We start from the raw sequence: 11,472 nt of genomic DNA on the forward strand, positions 1-11,472 counted from the left end.
TTACAATTTAAAACTTACTTTTACAAGTCTGAGAGACTTTTAGTTACTTTTTCCAGGCAATAAATGTGTGAAATGACTATGTTGTAAAACAGTTTAAACGATAAACAAATAGCATGCCATGTCATGCTTTGGTGACAGAACAGAACAGGATTTCAAGTTGGTTTCTTTCTTCTTTTTTTTCTTAATAATTTCATAATGAGTAATCTAAAACAATTTGAAAGAAAGTAGTCGAACAAGTAATTAGATTACTTTTAGAAGGAGTAATCAGTAGTGCCTCTGGATTGGCAGAGCGGGGTGGTGGTCCCTCTGTTTAAGAAAGGGCCCTTTGCCCTTTGCTCAGACTGTCAGGTCAGGAGTTGTGTTTGCATTGCCAGCAGTAAGTCAGACCTGTTCCCAGTGCATGTGGGACTCCGCCAGGGCTGCTCTTTGTCACTACTTCTGTTCATTGTTTTTCTAGGTGCAGTCAGGTGTCGGAGAGTGTTTCCGGTTTGGGGACCACAGGATCTCATCTCTGCTGTTTGTAGACGATGTCCCAATGGCTCCATCAAACCTGGACCTGTAACAGGCACGAAGGTTGTTGCAGCCGAGCGTGAGGTGGCTCTCCTCTTAATGTGATTTGATCTTGATCTGGACCATGGTCACACATGTCATTGGACATTTTTTTCTTTCCCAGTAAATTCATAACAGGAAATTTGTAGTTGAAACAGTGTATTAATAATAATGAATTTTAATGTATTATGGACTAGAAAACCTTTTGTGTGTGTGTGCGTGCGCGTGTGCGTGTGCGTGTGTGTGTGTGTGTGAATAGTGGAGTTGGCTGGTGATGCTGTGCACACTTAAAAATGTTTCTGCCTCATATAAATAGCGGACGGGCGCACAATAACAGTGATGATCAACAGTGACAGACAGACACAGGGCAGCTGCTTCAGCATGAGTCCTGGTACATTAAATCCACCACTATAGTTTAGACAAATACCATATGCCAAGAGTTTAAATCCTGGCTGAAAGTGTGTAATTGTGTAGAAATAACCAAGTTATCGTCACATGTGTACTAGTAAACTAGTACTACTTATTTCTATAAAATAAAAGTTTTTGTATAAGGTTGTGTTCGAGAATTGGACTGACATTAAAGCCAGGTACTCAAACAGCTCAGAGCTTTTTTTTAAATTTGTATTATGATGTAATCAATAAACTTATTTTTTTTAATTTGAGCATTGAATCATAAAATGCATCAAAACATACATAATATTAGATCTTATCAGCCCAGACTGCTTTAAGTAGTATTTCTTGTAACAGTAATTGTAATACTACTAGAAGATTTAATAGAGGTATGCCTAGTATGCCTTGTACTTGTAGAAGTAGTAATAGATGTAGTTCTCATATTCTTGCCATTGCTAGTATTAGTATTTATAAGATGATGTGTGCCTGAGTCTGTTTTTAAACATGTTTGAAAAGTGTCCGTGTGTTGTGCTTCAGGGCCACGTTAATACTGTCAGTGTCAGTTGTTAACAAAGTCCACTGCACACCTCGATTTCCATAATAAAAAGTCAGTTTATGTATCCAAAGAAGGACAAGGAAGTTCCTAGTGACATCTATTCATGTAGAATAGAGAGGAAGCCGTCGCAGCCAACTTCCTCCTCTTCATCTTTTATTATATTTGGACAGTTGGAAAAGTGACAAACCACAAGAATTGAACACAGCTTTAGTTGAGTCATGTGTAAAAGTAATGTTCAACATAACATATAATCCTGAGTTGTAGCTTTAAAAGATTTGAGGTATGTATACACGTTTCCAGCTAAATATATACATACAGGTCATTACAAGGATTTTGATTAAATTATCTTACATAACAAATAAAAATGTTTATGCATATAGACTGTACCTCTTCAATACATTATAAACTGACTCTTACACATGTACTATACAAGCGTGTAAATATACATATCTTCTTCTTTTTTTTCCAAAATCAAACATAAAAAAGATGCCAGGAGGAGTGTTGCAAGATTCTTCAAGCAATTAAGAGTATGGAACGTTTATGCTGTGCTGGCAGTGTCTTTCTTTCCAATCTGGCAGTACAGGATCATGGCTATGACCATGCCAAAGATCTGCAAACATAAGGACGTCATTATGCATTTCATCTATTATGAAATTTACACTACTGTCCAAAACACATGTTTACTGACCAGAAGAATGGCAATGGCGAATGCGATTCCCAACACGATTCCCATGCTTTTCTCCGCCAGCTCAATGAGTCGGTCAGTGCATGTCTAAACAAAATTGTTCATTTACCACTTTTTTATAATGATCTTTCACAAATAATATTTAAGTTAAATTTATTAATTCCGTTCTCTCACCGTTTTATAGAGACCACCGGAGTCACAGTCAGGGTCCGGCGTGGTGCCACTGGTGGCACTGGGGCATTTGCATGATTCTGGAATTTTAGTCCAGTCGGCTGGACCTTTGAGCAAACCACAGCACTTGAGCTGAGGGAACAGACAAAAGGAACCATACGTCACACAGGTATTCGAAGACTTTTTTGCAATTTTGTGTCTGAGCTCTGTTGAAATACTCTTAAATGTAAAGGCCAGCATTACTTCAGCCTGCAACTTATAGAGGTCCTCTTTAACAGTTTCAGGTTGGTTAGACAGAGGGAGATATTTATTCATACGCTCCTCAATCCATTCCTTGACCTGAAACAACCAGTTAATTACACATTAGAATACAGCTCACACACATCTCATTAACTATGCACGGTGAGAGTTGCACTTTACTTTGCTTTCGCCGACTGCTCCCAGAATGCCTGCTGCCACCAAGAGCACGAATATCAGGAGCAGGGAAATGAAGAACTGCGAGAGAACATACAGATGAAGTATTTCTCAAAGAAGAGGAAATTCTAATGTTGTAACTGTGGTAGTCAAGTCTTTTACACTTAAGTGGATTTTTTTTATACAGAAGACGTATTGGTGTAAAAGGTTGATCGTGTATAGACAGCAGTAGCTAAAAAATAAAAAGAGCTGATACAAGTTTTGAGGTCATTCCAAAAAGGTACATTGTATTGTCTTGTACTTGACATAAACAAATATAATTTAAAATAAGGAGGGGGCACACACCAGTAGGAGCATGCAGCGGTTCTCTTTGATGGCGCCACAACAGCCCAGGAAACCCAGAAGCATGATGATGACCCCCACAGCAATGAGGAGGTCCACACCAGGGAGGGGCTCACTTGAAATCTGTGGAGAAACAGTCAGTTAAATGACAAGGTTTTAAATGTTAAATAACAAAAATAAGCCTCACCGAATTGTTATCCTTATTGACCTTCAGGTAGATGGAAACACCCAAGATGATGCAGCCACTGATCTGGAGAGACAGGGAGTTACAAACTTTAATAGTGACAAATCAGCACCATCTTCAGGCTAAACAAAGAATTACTTAAATCCAATCTAATTCATATTATTCAACTCTCTATTTGAAATGTTTATTTATATATATATATATATATATATATATATATATATATATATATATATATATATATATATATATATATATACCTTTTGTCCTCATAAACAATCTGCTGTGACGCCTTCTAGAAATTCCATGTATTAGGAGAGATCGTCCAATTGCTCTGACTCAAAATATGGGTTGTCACACTCACTCATAGGATTACAACCCACATGACAAGAAATAATGAGAACAGAAACATTTAGTGGTCAGGTCTTCTCTGCAAAGCCAGATGACTCATCTGTCTGAACAACAAATCCTTTACCTGCCATTATCACATTTGTCAACTGCTATTAATCTGTTGTCTATTCTTTTATATTTTTGTAACGTTCAGATTCATGCAACTAAAGAGAACTTTGCCAATTACCAGCCAGTCAATAATAGTTGACTATTATTTGTTGTTAATATAGAGTACATTTTTGGAGAAAAACAACCTCACCAGACGGCTCCTTCTTCCCTTATTGCTTTATGACACACTAAAGTTAAAACTTGTTTTTGCATAGTTGCTTGTGAGTTAAGAATGCTTTAGAAGATCTTTATATTTTATTTTGTGTGCCAATACTTTCCTCCACCCCAGATAATGTTTTGTAGTACCAGTAACCAAACATCTTTATATTGCTGAAGATGTAACTATTGAAAGTTAACAATTCACTAGGACTGCTTGAATATCTCACTCTCTCTGAGCTTTCTAAAAGTTGACAAACTGGAAAAGTGGGTGGAAGAAGTGTTTGTGCAAACTTCTGCATTAAGTAGAGAACAAGTTAATCACAATATGACAATTCGACTAAAATCAGATCTGTGATTCGATTTTAATCATATCATCCAGTTCTAATATGTCGGTTCATTTCTGCACATTTCACACCACTTAGTCCCAATGGCAAATTGATAAAAGCTGTTTATAGATTTCCTTTCAGTAGCAGCATACACATGAGAAGAAATCCTAATGCATGAGTCAAACTTTCCACCGGACAAACATCTCAACAATTAAACAATGACTGAGATTGAGCTGCAACAACTCCAAAGATTACAATCGTAATGTGGAATGGGCAGAGAAGGAGCCACGCCCAGAAACTACCCACAACATGTTTGCTTTTGGGAGGAGGGAGCAAGCAGAACCAGTTCTCTGTCCAGGATAAAAGCAAAAAAGCTTTGAAACTGATCCCAATGAGACCAGCACTACCTAACTTAACTTAGAGGGGGAGCTCATAGTGTCCTAAAAGTAAAAAAATGATAGGAGAAAGTGACTGAAGTGGGTTAAATCTGAATGAAAGGTCAACATTTCAGGTGAAAAATTGAGTTGATTTGGGCGGGTAATTGCAAGTAAAACAATGGCCATGTAACTTCATCATATCAAAAATGAGTTCTTGAGTACAGCAGGCTCACAAATCCAAATCATCCCAGTGCCTGTCTCAGTGCATCACCTGCTCTGATAAACTCAGAGAATATTCAGGTTATTAGAACGCAACAACTGACTAAAAACAACTGACCTAGAATTCTACTAAAATTGCGTTTGAAAGTAACTATTAATAGTATTTTCATGAATGCGTTCTACCTCTACTCAAGTACGATTTTGCCAACATTACTTGTATTTGAGCATAAGGTAAAGATACATCAGATGTGTATTAAGTCACTGGAGACTATTGAAAGTTGTAGTTTTAAAGTTTTTGAGTGGTGTGAAGTGGACTCACCCAGAAGAGCAGATTGAAGAAAAAGAGGAGATACTTCAAGCATTTATTCACCGCCATTGTCTAATTGTCAAAAGGATCTCTTGCACCTTCTTGTCTGAACTTGCTCCCTGTGCTCCCACAAAGATCTGCAGTGACCGGAAACGCGCACACACAGGCCAAGTCCTACCTCTACAGCCCCGCCCCCAGGATCCCACCTTCCCAGCCCCGCCCCTAGGGCCCCGCCCCCAGGATCCCACCTTCCCTTTGTTGGGTTTGGCGGAAAATAGTTAAATGTGCAACTGAATCCACCTTACATTTGACTATTGTTAGGGATAAGTACAGACGATCAGAAGAGCGTTTCAATTGAGAAAAACATTATTTAAGAATGCCATGTGTCCATTTTTTCACTATCGGTAATCCTTAATATTAAACAATTAAAGTCTAAAAGAAAAGCAACATAACACGGCCTTCCCAAAAAGTATATCTAAGTGTATTTTAAGTATACTTGTATTGCATTTTGTGTATTTTAAGTGAGTTATTTTGAACTAATAGTTATAGTTTACTTTCTAAATACTATTTAGACGTAAGCTTAACGTTCATTTTAAGTATACTCATATAAGTATACTAATGAAAATGCATGAAAATCAGAGTAAACTCTACGTGTACTTGAGTATACAGTTGTGGTATGAAGTATTCATACAGTTTGATTCAGTCTTATATTTGTTGTGATCTGCAGTGACCGCCAGTCAAAAATATTCGATTCACATCACGACAGTTAGCTCTAGTGTCAAAGTATTTTAAACAGCAATAAAGGTGAACTTCAAATGTTGAGCTTCCAAATTCATTTTGAAATGGATAATGTGATCAACCCTGGGAATATGATGAACATTTCCAGCAGATGGGTCAGTGCTTGACCAGTAAGATTATGCCACAAACATGGACACCAGCATGAGTCTGCTCTCTGCACTTGAAAGTGGAGCACCAGGATACAGGGGCTCATCAAGTTTACCGTCATAAATTAAGTGTACAGTACTCCTAAAATACACTTAGAAGTGTACTTATATAAACTTAAAAGTGGGCCAATTTAGTCCCAAGAAGTATACTTCTATGTAATCAGCAACTCTATCCAAAGGGCATAGTGCCCAAACCCAACATCAAATATCTGACAAATAGACAAAAATAAATGAAACAATAGTGTAATTATTTATTATGAAACTTATTTGGTCAATGCAAAAAGTATTATGTATCTTTTGTAAACATCACACATCTTATTAGAATGCACAAAATAATTATATTTTAGAATTAAACAAATTATTAATATAAGAAAAAACCTGCATTTATGCTGACCACTGTCCTTCACACAACTATAACACACATTTGTCTTAGTAATTTGTGCAGAAGTATTTGTTGACTTTGCGCATGGCGACGAGGACGGTCAATTCGATGAGGAAGAACTGCTTCTCCTTGTGCAGCCACACCAGTGCCATCTTCACTTGGCCTTCCGGGTGGTGAAAGTCCATCGAGAAGTGGTCCCCGATGTAATCCAGGGACAGGGGTCCTTCGGCCATGGTGAGGTTGATGGGAGAACTGATGCACCAGAATGGTTTTTGAAACTCATCCAGAAGAGTCAGCGTCATGAAGCAGCATTTCTTAGGACAACAAGATAAAGAGCCATCAAAGCTCTATTAACATACTGTGAGGGGAAAAAGTATTCGAACACCATGCGATTTTGCAAGTTCTCACACTTAGAAATGATGGAGGGGTATGAAACTTTCATTGTAGGAGCATTTAGACAGAATCTAAAAAATAAATAAATCAGGAAATCAGGTTGTATTTTCAAATATTTTATTTGTTAGTGCAGCAAATAAGTGTTTGAACACCTGTCAATCACAGCTTGGTGAAAACTGTTGGAATTGTTCGAAAACATTAGAGGCTAAAGGTGACTGTCAATCTCCCTCGGACTGGCGCTCCATGCAAGACCTCACCTCGTGGGGGATCAATGATGATAAGAAATCAACCCAGAACTACGAGAGGAACTGGTCAATGAGCTGAAGAGAGCTACGACCAGTTTCAAAGGTTGCTATCAGTAATACACTATGCAGTCATGGTTTGAAATCATACATTGCACAGAAGGTTTAACTGCTAAAGTCAGCACATGTCCAGGCCCATCTGAAGTTTGTCAATGACCATCTGGATGATCCAGGAGTCATGGGAGAAAGTCATGTGGTCATAATGAGACCAAAATAGAACTTCTTTGTATAAACTCCACTCAGTGTTTGGTGGAAGAAGAAGGATGATTACTTCCCAAGAACACCATCCTTACTGTGAAGCATGGAGGAGGAAACATCATACTTTGGGGGTGCTTTTCTGCACAGGGGACAGGACGACTGCACTGTATAAAAGGAGAGAATGAATGGGACCATGTATTGTGAGATTTTGGGTAACAACCTCTTTCTGTCAATCAGAGCATTGAAGATGGGTCGTGGCTGGGTCTTCCAACATGACAATGACCCAAAGCGCACAGCCAGGACAACAAAGGAGCGGCTCTGTAAGAAGCAAATCAGGGTTCTGGAGAGAACTCTTTCTCAGTGACAGCCAAGAAACCTGACAGATCTAGAGAAGATCTGTGTGGAGGAGTGGGCCAAATCCCTGCTGCAGTGTGTGTGCAAACCTGGTCCAGAACTACAGGAAACGTTTGACCTCTGTAATTGTAAACAAAAGCCTCTATACCAAATATTGACACTGATTTTCTCAGGTGTTCAAAAATGTATTTGCAGCAATAACATACAGATCAATTATTTATATAACATACAATAGGATTTCTTGATTTTAGACAGAGGAAAATGCACCTAGGATTAAAATGTCAGACCATTCCATAATTTACAAGTGGGAGAACTCGCAAAATGTCAGAATCAGGTTGTTCAAATAATTATTCTCATTGTGTGTGTGTCACTCGAAATATTATACGTATTTTATGTAATGGATAATTACAGTGATCAGTAGAAAAAGAGCAGTATGGGCGTATACTGATGTTATAAACTGTATACTCTCTTGCAATTAATACAAATACATAAAATGTACCTCTATAGACCCCTCCAGTTCATCCGTTTTCCAGGGAAGTCTCATGTTCCCAGACAATGATCGATGACGAGAAAGATTGCTCTTGCAGATCACAGAAAGTGCCATGAAACCTTCTGCTACTAAGAACAGGTGAACATTAGGTGGATTGCAAAATTCTACTGTAGATAATGAAATAATGTATATTCTTATTAAAAAGCAAAAAATAAAACAAATAAAATGTACCCAAGTGACAGGCAACGTCAGGAAAGTATTCAGACATCATCTCTGCTTCAGTGTTGTGCAGGACAAAGTGCAGACTGCAGCAGTGCAGCCCAAACTGAGGGTCAGACCTGTCCTGAGGCCGCCTGACTTTAGGCTCAAAATACGGGCTGTGAATTCAAAACAGCAAACCGAAAACAAGCGTTAGCAGTTTATGCATGGGGTGGAAGAAGTACTTATTTTTGTTACTTAAATAAAAGTACAGATACAGGAGCATCAAGTAAAGTATTAATTGAAGTTAAAACTTTAAAAATGTACTTCAATTGTGATCTTGCTGAATAGTCCAGATGTTTCTTGATCAGGAATAATTTTTCCCATCCTTTTTAACTTATGTATGTACATACGCACGCATGTATATTATATACATTTCTTTACACAAAAAAGTAGGCAAGATGTCACCATAAACATGCTAAAAATGTAAGCCCCTTTGCCATTTCAGCAAGTCTAAAATAATAAGAAAACATTATTTTAGGTTTAAGTCTAGTTCGGAAATGTGGTGGAGTAGAAATTCAGATGCCTGATCCCAAAGTACTCTAAAATGTACTTAACTAAAGGGCAGATGCCAAATAATGTTGTGCTGTTACTTTCCACATAGGGTCATCAAAACTGTAGGCATTTTGTGAATAGTGGTTTAGTATTCTATTGCTTTGAAATGCACGTGGTTAGCTTTTTGACCAGCGAGTAACTTCAAACTTGTTTCAAACCATTCAAGAGAACCTGTATTTGTCCCACAATAGGAACATTCCAATGTTGCAACGCACAGTTCAAGAGCAGCAGGAGAATAGAAATATGGTAGTAACTAAAAAAATGAAGATACAAATAATTAATAATAATAAAATACTTAAATCTAATGCAGTGTGTGTAGGTAGACCAAATGTAAGAATACAAAACCATTATGTACAATAAGTGGCTATGACTATGGTAGTGTACAGTGCAGCATATGGACAGCATAAAGAGTGCTATTATGTAGTATTATGTACATTACGTCATTCAGCTTTTCACCTACCTCACAGGGGATCCAAACAGGCTCCGCTCTACCAGCTTGTGAAAGTGGAGACAAACCATGATGAAGGCAATTATATTCAGACCCTAAAAAAAACAAACGTGTACAAAGAACAGAAACATGTAAAAGCAGTGCATTGTTAAAGACCACATCTTACAATCAATGCCATTTACAGACTCGAGTATTTACCCTCCAGATTCCAACAATGAAGCCTGGTGACAGGAACAGAAGTTTGATTTGTCTATCCTTGCCAATTACTCGAGGATGGATTTTGTCTTGCCTCCACATTAGCGAGTGCCACTGAGGCCTGTGAAAAAACACATTTATACCATCAGAAAAGTACATAATACTCCATAAGAGAGAAGTTTGCTCCTTACTCCTTAACAGGGTGCATCCCCTTCCTCAGGCCGTGGATCTCAAGGACACTGATCTGGCTGAAGGGTAAATGCATACTGCTCCATTGAATAATGACGGAGGTTTCAAAGAAGTAGACTTTGCTTGGCCCGAGCGTGACCTCTCGACCTGAACAATTGTGAACTCTTAAATGCCAATTCACATTTAAACTTCTACAAAAACAGAAGGTACATCAACACAGTTACATAGAATAAACAGGTTTATTATTATTATTATTTCAAGATTAGAAATGGAATAAACATTAAACAGTGGTTACCTGAGAACCCGTTCAGTCTGCCTGGGCAGACCAGTGAATGGGTTTATGTCCCTGAGCTCATGTCTCCAATTGTTGAACTCTTGTTCTGCAAGAGCTTTGAAATACTTCTGTTTCCAAGGACCAGTCGAGCTGAAGCCTGGTGTGGGTGCAGGCCTGCGATAGTCCACCCACCACGATCGAGTCACCCCAAACTCTGTCATGTAAATCCTATGCCACAACAGGCTGAGGGAAAACAGTCCTGCAAGATCTGACACAGCCTCAGAGGTTGGTAGTACATTTAAACTTTAACGAGATGTTACTTCCCTAGTTTTCAGACGCCATACTACTTGCATAGTATATTTTACAGTTACAGAACACTTTAATAAAACCGTTATTTGTTCAGGTTGACTTATACGTAATGGTCAACCTGTCAACCAGGTTGACCATTACGTATAAGCCACACATCTTGAGTAAAATGTGTGGCTACTCCTGCACAGCTTTGAACAGTTTGGACAGAAACTGGGCTGAAACTGAAAAGCTGAACACAAGCTTTCACTGCTGAGATTAGCAACAAGGGTATAAGAGGTTTTTTAAAGTTTTTTTTTAATAAATTATAAAAACTTACTCATCATTTGCCAGATGACAAAATAGTTTGTTGACATAACTGAGGACGAACAGAGATGTAGCATCAAGATATGACATAATCTTCATTAAGATTTCAGATGGAAGCCTTCAAAATGAAGAGAGCATTAGGCACACGTGATACATACAGGGTGATGGAAAGGAAACAGGGATGCATCATGGGCTTACCTTTCAAGTATGTTACTCTTTATTTGTGAGTGTTTAAGAATACTTTCAGGAAGCCTTTTGGACACGTCTGCTTTGGCTATAGTTCTGAAATTAACATGAACAGAGCTCATTGACATGGATTTCACCGCTGAATCATTGCGGTGTGATGTCACCTGTGGCTCTGGGAGGCCCTGGAGGCCCTGGAGCCTCTGGGCTTCACTTTTCCCTCTGGCCCAGGCTCTTCTCGCCCTCTGCCCTGCGGCTGCGGGAGCTCTGTAAACTGTAAACCTTTTGCAAAGTCTCGATAAAACTCGCTTCGTCCAGCTGCCATGGTGGGCTCGTGTGGGCTCTATTGCACCTATGGCGAATCTGTCTCCTCTAGGGTCATAACATCCGGCCACGCCCCAGTCTTTTCGCGCTAGTTCACAGCTAGTTCCGGTTGCCGTAAAGATGCGGATCTTCACTTCTTATCCCATTCATCCTCTGTGGGAATTCTTCTTCTATTGGGGTTTTGGGTTACAGAT

General features: G+C 38.7%; 2 protein-coding genes across 2 annotated transcripts; both read right to left on the reverse strand.

Moving 5' to 3' along the window:
• Window positions 1-1,635: 1,635 nt before the first annotated feature.
• Window positions 1,636-5,325, reverse strand: LOC140367244 (tetraspanin-8-like). The gene is made up of 8 exons (XM_072453610.1): window positions 5,190-5,325; window positions 3,295-3,357; window positions 3,111-3,230; window positions 2,772-2,846; window positions 2,595-2,690; window positions 2,355-2,483; window positions 2,184-2,267; window positions 1,636-2,105 (listed from the first exon to the last, which is right to left on the reverse strand). Exons 1-8 carry the CDS (start codon window positions 5,244-5,246, stop codon window positions 2,034-2,036), a joined length of 696 nt encoding a protein of 231 aa, XP_072309711.1. The 5' UTR covers window positions 5,247-5,325; the 3' UTR covers window positions 1,636-2,033.
• A 1,179-nt stretch (window positions 5,326-6,504) lies between these two features.
• Window positions 6,505-11,469, reverse strand: LOC140367401 (F-box only protein 15-like). Its single transcript, XM_072453869.1, has 10 exons — window positions 11,122-11,469; window positions 10,970-11,053; window positions 10,785-10,889; window positions 10,181-10,402; window positions 9,888-10,076; window positions 9,700-9,817; window positions 9,514-9,596; window positions 8,472-8,617; window positions 8,250-8,368; window positions 6,505-6,817 (listed from the first exon to the last, which is right to left on the reverse strand). Exons 1-10 carry the CDS (start codon window positions 11,277-11,279, stop codon window positions 6,551-6,553), a joined length of 1,491 nt encoding a protein of 496 aa, XP_072309970.1. The 5' UTR covers window positions 11,280-11,469; the 3' UTR covers window positions 6,505-6,550.
• Window positions 11,470-11,472: the final 3 nt, after the last annotated feature.

Source organism: Eucyclogobius newberryi, unplaced genomic scaffold (assembly GCF_026437365.1).
Source record: "Eucyclogobius newberryi isolate DKJ021-1_F unplaced genomic scaffold, fEucNew1.0.hap1 SCAF_2, whole genome shotgun sequence".
In the NCBI taxonomy this organism is placed as follows: Eukaryota; Metazoa; Chordata; class Actinopteri; order Gobiiformes; family Gobiidae; genus Eucyclogobius; species Eucyclogobius newberryi.